Source organism: Heliconius melpomene, chromosome 11 (assembly GCF_056956725.1).
Source record: "Heliconius melpomene rosina isolate 202511_hmr_F chromosome 11, ASM5695672v1, whole genome shotgun sequence".
Taxonomy (NCBI): domain Eukaryota; kingdom Metazoa; phylum Arthropoda; class Insecta; order Lepidoptera; family Nymphalidae; genus Heliconius; species Heliconius melpomene.
Genome location: NC_140399.1, coordinates 4887383 through 4907105, shown reverse-complemented (window position 1 = coordinate 4907105; position 19723 = coordinate 4887383). Strand labels below are relative to the sequence as shown.

Sequence of the window (19723 nt, the reverse complement as noted above, 5' to 3'; positions counted from 1 at the left end):
TTTACTTAAAATCAGATATTATCAAATTGTAAAATAGGGCTGACATGACATGCTTGTGATTGCCTAATTGAGTAAAAAAGATTTTGATTTTAATCCCAACAGAAACACTAGCTAGATAAACTATGACATATAGCAGGCACGTGGAAAGCTAGTTATGTCGATAGCGCAGGCCCCGGCGACTCCGCCCCTGGCGCGCTGACGTCGCCGCTATAACAACAATAGCCGCGCGCGTTGCATCAGCGCACGCGCACAAGCCCCTTCTCGTTGCATAATCTCACTTGCGCCCATTTAAACATCTTTAAACACTCAATGTACTATATTTACTTTCTCTATCACAAAACAATTACATATATAAATTTATCATGAATTACAACAAAAACAACATATTAAACATGTCAATACGATGCTATCTTTTATATATGCAGTACTTAATTACAATCGAACTTAATTTTTAAAGACACGGTTTTATAAATAAACTTATCTTGCCAGCTTATTTTATTCATAAGGAAATATAGTATATAATATATCTACAACCGATAAGGAATCAACCAAAATTGTAGGCAATGTCATTGAAGATAGCCAAATGTTATCAATGCACACGAGTAACCTTGCGAATAGAAAATATTTCTTATATAAATTGTCTCCATTTGAAATTATATAAAAATACAAAATATCTTAATAAAATATATAATAAATATATAGTATAATTTAATTTACATTATTAAATAAAAAGAACAAAAAAGATAAATTAATTTATAAACACCTTCATGGTAATGCTTAGGTAGGAATAACGATAATCTTTTGTATGGTTCAAAACAACATCCATTTAGGAATAAGGAAGTCAGATAGCTTAGACATGCCTATCGGAGTTTCCTTTTTTACAATCCGTGTATAGTGCATGCAGCATACCTCCATCTACAGCCCATTTGTAGATACACAAATACAAAACATTATTTTATAACAAAGTTGAAATGAATGAATTATAATTTATTAATATTTTCATTTTTTCACTCTGGCACCAAGACATAATAAGCCCGGCGGTATTTAATTTTTAATAATAAAGTATTTGTAATCTTATAAATAAAATATGTACAACTGTAGATAAAAACGCCCCAGAAGACGTCAATGTCGTCAGTATTCGTATTTAATGAAGGTCGTGTTATCATTGTAAGTAGATTATAAGTGTACAGCAATTGTTATCAAAGAACACGCAAATTACTTCCTGGGTCACAAACAAAAATATTCTGTAAAAACTTATAAATTAAATCTTTTCAATTCTTACTCATAATTAACTTTTTGACTTCATACTAGTACTACTACAACTGTAATTGAATATCGAATATAAATAATGTTAGCTGCTTTTTTTCCGTTCTCCCATATTCCCCAATTTAAGGGAATTACTTGTTTGAATGCCAGACTGAGAAAAGCTAGATAATTCCACTACAATAACATTTTCAAAAGTGATGATGAAATCCAAAGCTATTCCAAGATTAACTGAGAGAACATTACTTGAGATGGCCATAAGAAAATCATGTTTAAATCTTTGTATTATATTTATTGTATAAACGAAAAAATACTTATTTAACAGAAATATACGTGTTTTATCTGCTCTATCGTCTACAACATATCTAAATTCTTGATAAACATAGATAACAAATCGGTTGCGGAAACCAAGGGCGGACGGCTGGCGCTACTTGCGATTACAGAGTGATGCTGCACGTAAGATATTCGTGACACTTGAATAATTTAAGTCTTTTGTAACCCGCGTATAGTAGGGTAGGCAGAGGGAAACTAGCGCTAAGACATTCTGCGATCAATGCCATGCACATTTCGGCGCCTGGAAATCCAACCAACTCCCAAAGTCGTTGTTTACAGTCCACCCACTTGTTCCACGGTGTCACAACGGCTTCAATAACCATTGTTAAGCGTATATCATTAATATATGAGTACGTATTTATATTATTAATATAATTCATATAGCTACCAGTATTTGTTCTATTAAACAACTGTATATTTTTATCTCAAGACGATCCTAAATAACATTTATATTTCGTCACGAAACTAAAAACTCCGTTACATTTAGTTTTAGCAAAAAAATACGTTTTTGTCTCTACGTAGCTTAGTTTCAAGGTTCGTATAATATTGCGTCGTGCTGAGCGTCGTTTCAACACAAGCGAATAAGCGACCTTCGCGGTCTATATTTAAAACGCGGAAGACATGCGGTACTAGAAGCTCGCTGATCACTGCTCGCTCTGTAAACAAACAGTTAAGACAATGGCAAGCACTAAACAGTGCTCGTACGGCACTGTAGACAAAGGTAACCTAGTGTTAAGACACTCCGTCTCCCACTTTCCGTCGAATATTGGAAGCATTGCGTGTTGAGTGACAAAGCAAACAAATGGAAATATATGTTTAAATAGATAATTCACTTACTCAAATGGGGATTGAACCCACAACCAGTCACGTTTACTGTCATACTTTGTGCCCCTGATCCACGACTGGCCCCAATGTATATATTATGTATATGTATATGTGCCCTCAATTACGCACATATGAGCTATCGCCATCAGCATGTTTTGCGTTTTGACCTCTATCTGAATTCACAGTGTCAACCGCCATGCTACCACTCGCTCACCGAGTGTTTATCCTACTTCCTACTAATATTATAAATGTGAATGTTTGTGAGGATGGATGTTTGTTCCATCTTTACGCAAAAACTAATGAACGGGTTTTGATGAAACTTTACAATTTTATAGCTTATACATCAGAATAATACATAGAGTACAATTTATGTAAGGATTTTGTGTAAATTGGGTTAATAGAACTATAAGTTGAAGTAGAGTAATATATGTAAAGTACAAACAAGCCATAACTGAATATTTTTCTTTATAATGTATTAAATAAACAACCGTTAGCTTTCTCAATTCGTTTTTGCTTGACTTCATTAAATAATATCTTAGTAACGTAATTACATAATTTATTATTGATTGATATAAAACAATATGTCAAATTTAAATATATTATTATGGGAGTAATGGCACCTCATGACGTTCTCCTCGACCTTACTATTAAAACAATGACCTGCGAGGTTGTGATACCGGCTGTATAGCGTAATGCTTGTCGTTCAACATTGTTTGTATTGTAATAGTCCATTACGTAAACAGTGTAACTCTACATATTTTTTTAGCTTTACGCTGTCCCCTGCACTTAGCAAGGCAGAATGAACCTGGGAGTCTAGTATTCGCTCCGTTCCCATTAAGACACTCCCGTTCCCCACTTTGATGGCTTGGAATAGATATTTCCATCCCTAAATAGATATTTTCAGTTTAATTTAATTATATTAGAACAATTTCTTTTTAATGTTACCCTCACATTACTTATAACGGCAAAATAACATAACAAATTATTCTATTTGATAATTTGGAACACGATACAATATCAAAGCGGGTCGGTTTTGTGGGTCGCACACACTTGACGTTCGACATTATAAAAAACTGGAAACTAAATGGTTGCTTGATAGTTGATAGAGCAATTTGCATATCTCCCAAAGTACGACTTTAGTTTCGTATAGCATTCTAACAAGTTAAAACATGTCATTCAAGTGGTTGAATAATATAAGAGTTGAAATATTTCAAATTACATAACGACATGCATACAGCAGGGTGCGCAGGGGGAACCTAGTGTATAGACACTCCGGTCTCCACTTTTTGCCGAATTTTTCGAGGAATTGCGTGTTGAGCGGCGGAACTCAACGCCGGGCTTTTACCTTAGTGGCAGAGCGAAGAAATGAAAATATTAAGAAAATAACAAAATGACAATTAATAATATTTCAAATTACATAAGCAAAATAAAGCTAAATATTATTGTAGATACTTTTCGTCTAAGATTGATAAATAATTTATGTTTATAAATGATCATCGATCGAATGGACTATAAGAACGGCCTGTACCAGCTTATTCAAGTAGGTACTGTGGCATCGCGTTGTGCAATAGCAAATATAGGTTACATCCATACGGCCGACCTAGATACAGCGATTGCATTAGGCACCGATGTCCTTTGTGTCGACGCGGCTATACGTTACGTAAAATACTCTAACTATTTATATTAAATATGTTATATTACAAAAGGATTATTTAAGATTGTCAATTTCAAATTCAATATCAACATTATAAAATTTATAGCAACGTACATATGGAAATATCTGAGTTTTTCCTGCTTTGTGGTTAAAGTCGAAAAATGATGTCGCTATAGTTCGCACGAACTTCAGTTTTGTTGTCGTTCTATCTCGCTCTCCAGGTCATCGCCCTGCACACGACTCCCTCGTTCTAATAACCCTGTGCATATCGGTAGCATGTAGCATGAAAGATTATCATTTTCGTTTTACACAAATTACGAATCTTCAATTCACCAAATTTCCATATAAATTTGAGCACATGGCGTTATGCGTGTGGGCGTTCAGTTCACACACCCCATCCTGGCGACCTTGGTGCGGTCAAAAACTTCCAATTTAGAGGCATTGACCAGCAAATGAAAAAAAGAGATTCTACTATATAACCATTGATCACGTTAACAAATTATTTATGCCAGTTTGCCCATTAAATAAGGGCAAAGGAAGTGTTTAAGTTGCGTGTAACACGACATTGGGGGTAATTAAATAATTAACGCTTTTCACGCTTATAAAAATTATATGATATTATAATTATTGTATATATATATATAATAGAGTCCTATGTACGCGTTTTTCACAAAAATATATTATTATTTGTCTCTAATATTGTTTTGTCCATAAAGAAACAACCGCATAAATATTCTAAAGCAGCAGGACTTGAATTTCTTTAATATATTAATGACATAATACATAATATAATATAAGGTGGATAACTTAACAAGTAGTTTACTGCTAAATTTACTTATTACAATATATTAAAACACCTGTAATTAGTACTAATACTATAAAACTATTGATGGTAGGTGCCATTTTACTTTGAAAACAGGTAATTTTAAATACACGCTTGAAATTCGCATCCCAGCGAATTCTACATCACATATAGAACAAAATTAGATGGGCGCTTCTATTTTTCTTAGCATTTACTCGTATGTACGTCTCGAGGCGACGCGCGACGTAGCGGTGGCGGGCTGTCGGTGGATAGGTGGAGTCAATACGTTTTTTAACCGGCATCGGCGGGGCATTGACACCGTTGCCGGGGCACTGCCCGTTCTTGACAGTTCAAATGTTTACACTTTACATCTCGAAGGATCACTCGCTACTCACTTCAAATAAGTCTTCCGCGGATAGGCATTGGCAGTGGGTACGTGAAATACTGTTACCGTGACGTCATTTCTGGGAACCAAACCTCACTATTTTACTATTAGGGAACAAACATCCAATTTCAGCATTATAACTGTATAGTACTGCGATATGACTTTATTTACTTAAATATTATGCAATGACTTAAATAAATACAAATAACAATTTCATTTGCAAATTTTAGTGATTTAAATTGTAAGATCACTATGCCGAATTAAAAAAGCAATAATTCTAGACAATGTATTGAATAAATGATGTTCGAAAATAATATTTAGTGAATGCTTATGTGGTGCCGGTGCCAGTACCTTTATACGGTGCGGCGGTCGGCGGTCGCTGAGTACCACCGGCGCGGGCCGTAACAATAGCGCGGCGAGTTCATCAGACGCGATAATGAGTGATCCCGCGGGTTCAACAAACTTCCCATTTTACAAGTCAAATAAAGTTTATGCGACATCCATTCTGTAACATAGTAAACTATTCCAAAAATAAAGCACCTTAAATAAATTACGTAGTTTTACACGCTTGACGATTTGCCAAATGTCAGTGTCGTCGGTTGCAAAATGCCTAATTGTCCGCTCGGAGCCAGATTGAACGTCGCCATTAACGATTTAACTGCAGTTTAATTTGAGATAATTGCGGTTAGATATAGCATGGATGATGGGAGCGGCTTGAAGAAAAAGTGAAATTGTAACAAGTCGGAACCAGTCGAGGTCGGTGACCAGCGAGGCGTCTCTACGACGATTGGCGGATGCCCCACTAGCTGATTCATCAGTACTTAGTCCTCACTACCACCTTACCCGATCGACGCCAGGACCACTGACTCATATATATGCTGTCTTTTGTTACGATTTTTGAACAGCCTGCCATAACCGACTTTTTGTATGTCTTGCCTGTCTTGGTCAGTTACCTTGCGACATTTTAATTTCGTACAATAGGTAGCGACAAAATTAACTTCACTGAATTCAATCACTTGCAATTTTTATATTTAAATTAATAAATTTAGTCAAATCATTGTACAGACCCAAAACGGAGTAAATATATATTTATAATATTTTTCGTAACACTACAGTAAATGACATTTTAATAACGCAAATTTGCAAATAAAAATCGAGTTACAAATATTTTTTAATTAAATTGGCTAGGGCTATTAGCCGTAAAATTGCAATAAAATGAGTAGAAACGATATAAATTCTGAGAAGGACATGAGGCAAATGTACGCATTGAGTTTCTTGCCCGCTATTTTTCTTTTTACATAGGTAGGTAGAGACTACAGACTTACGGTGTGTTGGGATAAACAAGTATTTTTCACTTGCGAGGGTCGGTCGGTCGGTTGTGGTGTGAAGAGTACGGGGAATGTTTGGCCCCCGAGTTCAATGCATCGCCACCTGTAGAACTATTAATGTCGAATGGAGATTTTATTCAATAACTTTCATATATTGTTTACGCATTATTAATAACTGATATTGATATTTAAAATTAATAAAAAACAACAAAATGGCAATAAGAATGCGTTTTTAATAAATACGTTATAAATTATATAATATTTATTTATAATTTTATAACAACAATATTCATTCAAGTGTAAATAATTAAATACTATCTGTATTAATGTAATATTTGAAGTAAAGTTCAACAAATATCAACAAAATGCTAGCCAGGGGGTAGTTATGGTATGTAGTTCAGTTCAGTGACCTCGAAGGCTCATAGCCTCCTTGTCATCATGGGGTGCATTACGACGCATTTGATATTAACTCCTCGCCCAGCTCAGGTATAATTCTGTCTCATTTTTCATTTTATACCTTTATTATGTTTTTCTAAATATTAATAAAGCAATATTAAAATATATCATTAATTTAACCCTATGTATTGTTTTGATTTCTTAATTTCAAACTGAAGTTTAGTAAACTTTTGTTCTCTTAACATAAAAGGTGTGTTTGTAAACATTTGAAATGCGTGATTCTTTGTCAAAGCGTGTTTTGAACTCTAGGCAGCCACGTGAAACGTGACTAAACTTCGTATAGAGCTGTTTACCTTTTGTTTTCGTTAATTATTTACTTTTAATAATCTTTTGTAGTAATGACATATTTAACAATAAACGAACTACTTATTGAGAACTAGAAGTTACTTCAATCAATCAGGACTTGCATAGTTAATGTACATCGTATTTTGCTGCATACAAACACGAGGGAACCTAAGCAGTGCATGCATCTAAGCATCAGCCTTCCTCATTCTTACCTCAGCTAGAGAGGGACGCCACCAAAACAACTTATCTAGCCGCGTCGTCAAGTAAATAAGGAGAAGGTCACTCAGACGAAAGAGGTTTATGTGCATCGGCGAGCCAAAGAGAGATGCAATGAAAACAAATCAATAAGTCATCTCGTTTCGCCGAAGAAAGAGACGGTGCAATAACAAACCGGCATTAATGCCGCGTCGCGTTATTCACCGGTTCCAAGTAAATATAAACTTTAGTACGTGGTGTTACGGTGCTATTTTCAATAATAGCTTTATGTTTATCTATGTTCTAGAACGTAATCTTTGTTGATGGAAGATCCCGTTGTTAAATTCTCTCGGTTAAACAAGTGGTTAATTAAACTTTTTGTATATGTATACATATTAATTTATTTAAAGTAAGTAAGTACTGAAATTATAGAAATTTTAACAATCATAAATTAAATTCATGTTTTTATATATACCTATAGCATTATTAATTATTCAATAATTATCAAGAATTCCTAATATATATTTGCAAAAAGAGGTAAAGCTACACAGCGAGTTGTGTTACTAACCACCCGCTTCACCCAACCCCCTATCTTCACGTGAATCTTGCTATCTCTCTCTCTCTCTATTCAATCAAAAAATTCTGAAACGGCTCGACAGTACTGCTTCATGCAGATAGTTAAACAAAATAAAAAATAAACAATATAATCATTAATAAACACAAATATTTAATATTAATTCAGTTAACGAGCATAAGACCTAAATAAACGTTCTAATTACAGAGATAAAACCACGATCAGAGTCAACTTGTGTTTGCATCTCGGCCAATTGCCACATGCACTATATTGTCACTAAATAAATGTATAATATATAAATGCATAGTAAATAAATGTGTTATAGCTTCTGTGCCACATCCAACTGCACTCTGTTGCACACATTCAAGTAGGCTGGCACGTGTAAAGCGTATAGACGGCACACCAGTGCGCTGGCGGGGACCGCCATTATGAGATAAAAGTATTTATAAGTGTTGACTGCAGGTTGCAGAAGTAGATTTGCGAACATGTTAGAGAACAAAACTAACACTGATTACATAATAACTGATAACCAATCTTAATAGAAATAGGAAAGATCTAGAATCATTGTATTAACATATTATATGTAATGACATATAATAAATTACGAAACATATAAAGTTTAGTTGGATATAGGTATTAAAAATGTATAATCATAATACCATTTAATAAAGTTTGGTTTGCGAGAGACCTAGTTTGTAATGGCTGTACTATTGAAGGCCAAAACTAGGTCAATGGTGCAGTGAGGGACGCGCCCTCGCCGCTCCCACCCTCTGTTTGCGAGGAAGGTGAATCATTCAGCTGAAATATTAGACCATGTTTAAATATATTATGTGCATTATACATATTGGTATAGATATATGACTCTCTTACTCTACATATAACAGAGAACTCTCTACATAATAAATAAGAACTTCCTTTCTTTTATAATGCGGCATAAATTAAGTATTTGAGTGACTTAAGTGGTGATTTCTTTTATGTTTTGCCGTATAAACCTTCCTGAGAAGGCAAACTGCATTTCATTTGACATTTGCGTTTACAAGGCTTAAGTAATAATACTTTATTAATATTGATTAAATATACGATATATTGTAAATTATACCAATATTATTCCTTATAAGTATATTTTTAAACATGTTCCCAGTTTGGAAATGAGAACGGATAAGAAAATATCATATAAAATCTTACAAGACATTTAGAATAATGTTCAATAAGATAAAATACCTTAGCGGATGCATAAAAAATAATTCATAAAGTTTTTACTGCTTTAATAGTTCCTAGTTAACTTCAATAACAATATCCTTTGTCTTAGTAACTCTCAATGATATTGTTTAGTTATAACAAATACGATTCATCATCCACTGGCTCGATTATGACTCACATGATTTCCAAGTTTCAACCAATAACGGCCTATTCTGAAAATATGTATAGATATAGATAGTTTTGTACCTCTGAGAGATCTTACTTCCCATTTAACTTTCCGCTTTGGAAATAGCACATAATCCAAGGACAGATTGGCATATATGCAATATGCCTATGACGAGAGGTGATAATATGACATTTAGTATACACTTTCAACATATTTCTCTACAAAATTGAAACAAAGAAGTAGCAACCTTCATAAGCCACCCTTGGCCGTGGTATTGCGACCTAGATGGCAACACCGCGGTCCCCCCTCGTCTCTGACCTGACCCAGTTCTATATGCATTTGATATAACTTCAGTTCCCCGGCGTGAAGCGCCTGTGCTGCTCTCTAGGACGCGTCGGCCGAGCCTTCTGATAATCATTATTCCACATAGCTACTGTTGTCCATTACAATGAAATTTAAAATAATAAATGTTGTATCTAGTTTTAGAACTTGTCAAATATTTATTTGTGAAATAAAAAGAAACTGTGTCTCGGTTTGCAACAGTTTAATTTTAATCGAACATAAAGTAACATTGAACTGAAGGCCACGGTAAAATCTTTGGCATAGCTCACTAATCTCTCACCTTGCCCTGCTATCAATAAATTATTTCTTCATACCCCATCACTTTTATTCACTTTAAATAAAATTAATTTATGCTTTCACGTTTTGATATACCTTTGACATTTTTAGCTATTTATATATTATTTTACTGATTTGGGTCTTAAATGACATTGTGGATTCATGATGCAAATATTATATTCAAAGCAATGCCGATATCCGAACAAGGTCTAAAAGGAAACTTTCAATTATCTATTTACGTAAGCCACTCTCTTGTTGCGGAAGGTGGCTACGAACAATGTAACTCGAAGAGAGTAGGTACACTAAGGCGTGCAAGTGTCACCTCGGACGACAGGCGGGTGTGGCAAGTGGCAGCGGACGGCGACCAGCAAGCAGCAAGTAGCAACACACGAGGCGCGAGGGAGTGAGGCGTTGCGACATCGACAAGGCCGCGACCTAGAGTCGTTTCCGTGCGATACTTCTCAGCTCAATTTAACTTCATTTTAGCTGTATTGACTGTTATGATTAATTAAAATTTTCTATTGTTTCAGATAAACAGTGTTGTTTTCAAATGTTCATGGCGAGGTTGCGGCCACTACACGTCTACACGCACTTCCATCGAAACGCACATCAGACAAACGCATTTGGGGTACATATCGTATATTTGTTTAGTTAGCTATTTTCGTAACTGATTATATAATAGCGTGAACTATGATACAACCTTGAACAGTAATCCTCGTCTTCCTAAGCAACATAGCCACATAGTACACATACCTATATACATGGTACATGCTTATATTACCTTGTGGTTGCCAACTAAAATTCACATGATATCAGTAATGCAGAAATCTAATGCAATGAGCTAATATGTTTTTTTTGTACTCAATATTCAAAACATAGTATTATGAAAAATCTCTTAGCGTTATTATTCAATTGCAATTTCCTGTATAAGACAATGTACTTGCGACAGCCTAATTTGCATCATCGGCAACCAATTAGTTTAAATATTTAAATAAAATATTTTAGACAAATAATATAAACTGCTAAAATTGATTTTTAATAAATGTTGTGTCACAGCCACATCATGAAGTTGTTTAAAGGTTATGTTTATAATGTCACATGTAGGTATATGTATTAATGTTGATTAAAAAGCCGGCCCTTACTGACCCGGAAGCAGCCACGTTTCATGACAAGGTTGCCCGCTGCTAGGCTCGAGCTTGTTACACACAAGGTCATATAACAGCGAGATCTTACATAACTATATTCTGATGCTGTTTCAATGTAGATAACATCCTATATGAAACTTTTCAATTTAATTAATAAATACTGAAATATAATTGTCAATATTAATCTGTATCACTAAAAAAATCTACAGGAAAAAATATATAGAAGACAACATAAAACTTATGTAAGGAACTACAAAATTATATCTTCTTCACTATCAGATATATAAATATATATAAATACATATTTATGTAAATACTAGATATCGCCGTTATCCAACTGATATCTATATAGGTACATCTAATAATTTTAGTATATTAAATTATGAATGAATAGAAAACTTGCTAAGGTCGCTTAGAATTTTTTGCGTTTTGCTAAAATTTATGAGATTAATCTCTTTCAGGCCAAAAAATGAAGATGAAAGTGATCATGAGGAAGAGTTTTACTACAACGAGGTGGCTGCACCTGCTCCGCCACCCACTCTTTCCCACCGAGACATGTGCCGTCCACCGCATGAGGATCCTGACTATCAGCGGCAGCTCGTCGGTTCCTTTAGGTATAATTATTTCTGTACTTATTTATTTTAGTGATATGTAAATGGTTCTGATAAAATAAAAAATATCACAATTGTCTTCTCTTCTTTAAATAAGTCATAATCATTTTAATTTCAGACAAGGACTGCTGTCGACGTTACAGAATGGTTCTGCAAGACCCATAAGCATTCCCGTAACGCATTCCTGGTCCAGCTCAAGCTCACCGGTAGGTTTGCCAAATAAACATTTAATTATATAAATTTTAAATAATTAAAGGCACACTGTTGTCACAATGTAGTCTACGTTTGAAACGTCTTCCAAGATTTCATAAGCTTATTTTTATCGTATGATATCTAACAGTAGTTTAACTTTCCAGAAGCACCTAAAGATCTCCGGCGTAAGCAGCTCGCCAGGCAGCCCGGGCAGGCGTCCTCGCTCCGATAATAAGAAATGTCGCAAGGTTTATGGCATGGACCAACGTGACCAGTGGTGTACTCAATGCAAATGGAAGAAAGCGTGTACGCGTTTCGGCGACTAGCCCGTGCGTCGCTCGTACGCCTCGCGTGCAGCACACGTAAAGTGAACAGTTTATTACTGGTGCCGAATGTTAATATTCTTTACCGCGGACATTTTGAGTATTCCGTGTGAGTGACTAGACTCCGTTGTCCGGGATGTGATGTATTTAGAATAAGTCCAGATAATATATTATGAACGTGTTTTTATTTAAGCTTATACGGAGTAAATTTATTATAAATATATTGAATAAATGTAATGTTTAAGGGAGACATATTTTTCTCTATGAATGTGGCTCGTATTTTGACTGCGAAATGGACATTGCCCACGTATTTTTGTAGCGCGGTAGAATTGCCTTTACTGTGGCGCGCACACCGTAACTATGTGTCGCTCTCGGTCGGAGACTGTGAATATTAGTATTAAGAGCACTAGATTTAAGGTTAGACTGAAATTATGCGTGGCAGTGTGGAAACATTGGCCGAGTCTTGCGTACGCATTTACCTCGTGAATTTACTTTAAAGCAAAGAATATCTTTTGACTTGTAAAATTTCACTGGCGCTGATCTTTTAACTCTACTTTTTTAAAACATTTTTTTTGACATAAAACTCAGATATAAACTATTTCAAAATTGTTTGTAAATTCGTTACGTATCTACGAATAATAAATAAATTTGTTTGTAAATACAAACACTACTTACGCATCTATCAAGATTTTAAATCCAACAAAACATAAAAGAATCTATGATATATATTATTGATTTTGTAATAAAAGTTAAGTAATGGTAAATAATGAGCAATAATAATTTAGTGAAGGCTTCGTAATTGTGAATCATATCTTGTATGAAGTCGGTAAATCCGTCCACGTCTTCAACTATATTATATCGAATGCCTGCATCTGCATCCTATCGTATCGTAACTCCCCTACCCAGTGTTTTCATACTGCTGTCGCCCTCGCCGCGCACTCCTGCGCCGATACCAAGTCGACTAAATGGAAAAGCATTCCAGTCGCAATAACTTCAGTGATAACTATCACTAATTATATGTTTTGACTGAATTAATAGATAATAAATAATAAAAACATATAGTAATATACTTAACCTTAGTTCAGTAAGTTATCTCAGATTCGAGTAAAAGACTACACAAATTAGACTTAAATTTTTATGAACATATCTGTATGGTATACATTGTTGGTCTTATCAGAACAAGGAGACAATACTCAGCTCGCTCCGTTGCGCGTGCGCACCTCATTTGCGTCGTCCACCGCCAGCGAAGCGATAAACGAGTGTAATCTTATCAACGCTACGAGTGAGGAGCCAAGGCTATGACGTCTTTTGAAATGTAACATTTGGAAAGGAAACCATCGTTTCGTTAAAGGGTCGCTGATGCGTATGCACTTGTTACCACAAGTACCACTGTGTGCAAAGGATAACTGAACAAGAAGTTGTGATAACCTATACAATGTTGTATTATAAGTTAATTATATATGATATACCAGCTACAAGCAACGACGCCACGGAGACGCGATAGCGTGTGTCCAATAGGAATGTAACGGCTATATAAAGATTCTGAGGAAGGAAGCGCGATGTATTCGGGATTACATCTCGAATACAAATATGTGATAAAAGAAAGAAACAAGACAAAAGAAACGGATAAGGGCGATTGCGAAATGCAATATTATTGTTAAGTATTATTATATTACTATATTTGTAAATAGCTAATTTTATTAAAAAGATATATTTAATATATTCTATAAAAAATAAGCAATTTTCGGATATGTACATAAATTAAAGTGATATTGCTGTATTTACTCTTACTTAATGTGATCGTTAACTGAAATTTTGTACTGTATCACTATTATAAATTTAAATACAACAGATAAAATATAAATATCTATTTTTTCGTATTAAAACAGCGCGGTATTTCTAAGTTAATTTCATAAATTCAAATATATTATTAAAGAAGAAATTTGTTAAAAAGATATTATCAATGACTTGAGTAAAGACTTGTCTGTGCCAATTTCGTAGGATTATGAGTTTGTTTAAGCTATTTCTAAATCTTTTCTGATTGTTTCCCTTAGACCTCCATTTTTATTTGTTTGTCATAAAGTTAAATATTACCAAATTTAAAGATGCTGTAGCAATGTTCTGTTCTTAACGATTTTATTTTAAATCATAAAAATGTGGTTTTAATTTTAATACGTATAAAGTATATAAAGCATTTTTTTACAAAATTGTCTGTTTGTCATCTTGATACAAACAGTTGATGTTTGTATTAAAACTACTATATAAGACATCTCCTGCCATCTTAATAAAATCAATTTTTGTCAATGTTACATTTAGCTAATAGTTGTGCGTTGTTATGCAGATCTCAGAACAATTTCTTGCCAGTATCATTTTTAATTCTCCAGCATTTCAAATTAAAATAAAAAAAACCCCGACCCAAAAAATCACTACCTCATCTCGGTAAAATACTTATAACTCATAAACTGTTGATCCGATTTTCATCAAACATAGCTAGGAACCATCACCGATGAACTTAGCTTTCGTTTAAAAAACCGCATTCAAGAGATACGGTGCTACAGGCAGGCAGACAGGCCCCTTTTCGCGTGGGTGCGTAAAAATGGAGGTTTTCATACTTCAAAGCAACTTAAGTTCACATATTAAACGAGTGTACTGCAAAGTGTACCTGCATATATTATACCTACCAAATACATAAATACCAATCTTCTAAACACTAATGATTGCAATAATGGTTGTGATACATCAAGTTAATGTCATAGCTAGTGACGTCATCATTAATAATAATTTGAGGCAAACGAAATTCCGCGCTCATCAAACCAAATTGAAATGATCACTTTTAGAATAAGGCGACAACTCAGCTAGCGATTTGACAACTGCCATATTGTAAGGATTTAGATGTAATTGCAATTAGATTAAATTAGCTGTTATTGATATTTTAAGTTGAAGTCATAACGTAGTATTCGATTATTTTAAGTACAATAAATATTGCCTACTCGTAAGACCCATTTCTCTGGCGCTAACATAACACCGAAGACATCAAAGGCATTACCAAATTAGCCATTCTTCTTTAATTATAAAACTTGTTATCATACTTAAAATTTTATATACTTTTAAGAAAATATATTATTTACGAAGATTTGCTGAAAACCAAACTTGATCTTACAATTAATATCTCAGAACTGTTTCGAATCTTATCTTTCGCCGTATCGAATACACAATTTAACGCCAAACGTATTCCTGTTGGCATAATTTGTATAATATATTTATGATAAATATAAAACTGATATTTTTTTACGTCATAATTCACCGATTTGGTTATAAAAAATTTAAAAGCTTGTAATTAACGTCACCCCCAAAACCAAGTGGTGCTATATACCCTACTTGGTTATTTGTTTTTCAGATCTCAATTTATTTTGAAGCTATTAGATTTATATTAAAAAAATATATTATATTATGATAGCTCTACTTTATTTTCTATATAGATAAATAAGATTTGTATTTTTAATTATTTTAGATAAAGACAATTTTATTTTTCTAAGCAATGTGTACATAGTTTACGTACCCATTAATTTATTTAGCCAAAATTTTGCTCAATATTGTATACACTCGACACCAAAGTCATAATAGTAAAATAATACTTAACATGTTCAGTACAAAAAAAGCATAATTTTACAGAAATATAAAATGCCTTTACAATTAAACATATAAGTTTACAGAGTTGGAAATATCTGTAATAAATGAATTTATTCAGTAAAGAAATACAACGATAATATTTTTTAATGAAATACATCACAAACAAGGCATTCAGATGTCTCTTTTCTATAGTTCGGATTTAGACAGCCTGATACGAGCCCTAGTCCCGTCTAAGTCTATATTTCGTAATATTTTTGCTTTTACTGGATTGCGTGTTATTAGATGTTTTTATAAAAGAGTGTATTTAATTTATTATTAATATATTTATAAAGTGCTGAAAATAAGCGAGATATGTATGTCGTCGCTTGATATTACATCCGTCTACATTTAAAGTTTATTTTATTTAAGTTAGATATAATTAATTATTATTTAGTTAATCAAAAATTAACTTTCTATTGTACTTAGCTAAAGAGTACCTTTATAGACAATCGATTATTTCTATAAGAGAGAGGCAAGAAAATTTATCAACTTGACTGTAGAATCATAAAACAGATATTTTAATTTTTTAAAATCACATGTCTAAATTAATAATCATTTAATAATAAAAGTATTAGGATAGATTATTTTTATGACGATGCTGTACAACTATGCATGTAAATATGTTGATTAAGACAACTTATAACATCTAAATTTTTGATTTCTGTTAAGTCTTGTTTTTTTTAAACAATTGTATAATATCAACACAAGTTTAAGCAATATCTTCAAACTAACATAGTTGAACGATAACTGTTTATATGTATCAATATGTATATAAATGGTAAGCGTGGATATAATAATGGTACCGGTTTGATTAATGTATCTTTTTAAGTATTCTTAATATAAATATTCAAAATTATATAAGTTGTAATAACAATGATATAATAACTTTTTCAAATTCTTAAAAGAACACATCGTTGAGAATTTGAAATTGTCCTTTATTTCAATATCCATATGTTTAATTGGTTTTAGTGTATCTAGTAATAAAGCATGCAAACATATACTTTTACGACTATAAAAACCACACTATGATATTATACACCAAGACTAATAACATTTTATGTGGGCAATAAAATTTTATAAAAATATGTCTCCTATAAGTAAATACCTACCACTCGTGTAAAAATTTCAATATAGGACGCGAGGTCCATAGACATTAGATCTTCAGATTAACATAACAAAAATGTCGTTATCGCATAGGCAATTAAAAATCGTTTGCCAAGAGATTTGCGTTGGTGTTCTGCCATAAATAATAAAGCCTATTTTATACATATGTACATGGATAGGGGTAATTTGTTTGAAGCAGCGGTCCGATTTAGTTTTTCCGCAATCAAATCGTGTCTGGTTAATACGAAAAATATGTTTTTTTTAGATAAATGCCTCTTGACTTGATGATATGCACATTTACTTAATGCTAGCATATCGTTGACGCATCGGCTCCATAGTTACCATTAGCTTTAAGTTTTAAAAGGTTGAATTTATTATTATTATCAATTTTAAGGATCGTTTTCCTTTATTAAAAATAATGAATTTGAAATGTTATACTTTGATTGTAAAATGTAGGCGTATCTCCATGTTGTCAATATCACAGCAGTTTTTATCGCCACTGTCAGCTCGGTCCCTCAGAATATATATTTTTGACTATTTACATTTATGAACAGAATTCAATTAGTTTTTTAATAAATTTAACGCAGTTTTTTTTTTGCTTCACGTTTTACTCAGTATTTGAAACATGATAGAGTTGTAAAATTAGATTAACTAGCTGGCAGTTGACCTACTGTGATATTAATAATTTTATTTATTAATCTTCTAGATTATTATTTATAATTTAATGTTACATTTGAGCGTGTATCTAGGTACTGAAATCGTGTTAGATGTAGAGCGATGTTACTTGAACTGTACCTAATGCGAAGGTCCAGAATGTGTTCCAAATTAATCATTTTTAAATTATAAATATTATATAGAAATGTTTTGTTAATGATTATTATTGAAATTGTTTATGAAATTTCTTATATATTGTAATAAAATGTTACGCATATAATAATTGTAAACATCACATATATTTGTAAACAGATTAAATATGCGCTCGGAGCTCTCTATGTGTGCCGTGCGGTGGGTGCAATTATAATTATTTTTTGCACTTGCAGCACTATATCAGAATCACTCGACTGTGAAACGTTAGGTATCTACTCATTAAAACAAATGTTGCCGTTCTAACGAAAGTTTATGATAAATTTAAACTACTTCAAATAGACTTCATGTCTAGATTATTATACCTCAATTAATTTTAGAATGAATTTATGTCTTGAAAAATATATAACGATTATTAGTAACACTGTGGCATTATTTCGTTATCCTTTTCTTCTCAATGCTTTTTAAGGATTTTTTTTCGTATTATTATTACTATTAATATCTAAAAAATATTTTTTTTAAAAATATATATATGCACGTGAAAATCTCTACAATGGCGAATATTTTTCCACAAATGTATCGTATCTTCAACTATAAGTATTGTATGGAACAACTCTTGACCTTATATTTATTTCATCATGTTATTAATTGATATAAATTTACAAATATAAAATTTAGATTAAACAAAATTGTTTTAATGATTACCTTAACCTACAAAATACACTAAATAACAATATTAATTATTCCTGATGTCGAATCTAAAGCGATAGGTATAATATAGGTGCCTATTCTAGTAATATATAATTTCTAGATAAACACAAAAATCGTAATAGCCTCATACTTTAAGTTACTTTTGCCTGTGGCTTTGCCTGGGCTCGATGTTAAAATTAAACTACAATTATATTGTTCCTATCTCTATATAAAAATTCACAGGATGTTGTCGAGATGCTATTTATTAATGCTACCTATTAATTTCGAAAATCTGAACAACTGATGTGCAACTCTAGAATCTGCAAGAAATATTAATATAAAACCTTGGCAATGTCGGTCAACCGGATGAGCATTTTCTATTGGCATAAATTAAATAACTTAAGTTACCTAATGACTGCCAAAGTAACCACCACCCATATTCCCTAATAGTACTTACCGGTGTTGGGTCTATGCGCACACAAACTTTCAGTCTTTATAAAAAACGAAGATTTGGTTACTATTGGCTAAATTTAATTAAAAAAATTGACAAGCTTTTATTTATTTTATAACCCTAGGCAAGTTTCGGGAGCGTTTTTTAAATATATTAATTTATACACTTTCTATTACTTAAATTAATTAGCTTAAACTTACAATAATGCTTAAATTTTTGATTTTACGTATGTTGTCAATATTCTATCCATATCTTGAATCTTAGGTTTTACGAAATTACCAATACCAATACCAATTACCCAATGTAACACCAGAGGAGCTACAGGTGCGTTGCCGGCTTTCGGCTTTCGGCTAAAGTAAGAGATAGACGCACTTTTTTAATGTACCCTTGCCATATCGACCTGGAAATATTGCCGCAGGTATATTGACCCCCATTCTAGTATTCCAAATAGTAATTATTTATAATTTTCGTATTTTATAGTATATTACGAGTATAAAAATTCATTGAGGCGAATTGCTGTAAACACTGTGACAACTGTGGGTTCGAATTTCAATCGGGAAAATGAAATATTTAATATTTACTCGCTCTGGTAACAAAGCAAAACGCTTAAGTGCCATTTGAGTTTCGCAACTCAAAACGCAATGCCTCTT

At 32.9% G+C, this 19723-nt stretch overlaps 1 protein-coding gene across 2 annotated transcripts in view; it reads left to right on the top strand.

Annotated features, from left to right (window-relative positions):
- The window catches only part of Glut4EF (Glucose transporter 4 enhancer factor), a 43773-nt gene extending 25152 nt beyond the window's left edge, over positions 1–18621 (top strand). The window contains exons 5-9 of one of the 2 annotated variants that reach the window (XR_014878468.1): positions 10615–10712; positions 11691–11843; positions 11959–12046; positions 12197–16392; positions 16451–18621. Coding sequence is in view for 1 of the 2 variants with exons in the window: in XM_085193666.1 (XP_085049792.1) it covers positions 10615–10712; positions 11691–11843; positions 11959–12046; positions 12197–12358 (501 nt within the window). In the remaining variant the exon portion in view is untranslated. Of the gene's footprint in view, positions 1–10614; positions 10713–11690; positions 11844–11958; positions 12047–12196 lie in introns of both variants that reach the window. The other variant, XM_085193666.1, reaches the window with a different exon arrangement.
- The last annotated feature ends 1102 nt before the right edge of the window (positions 18622–19723 follow it).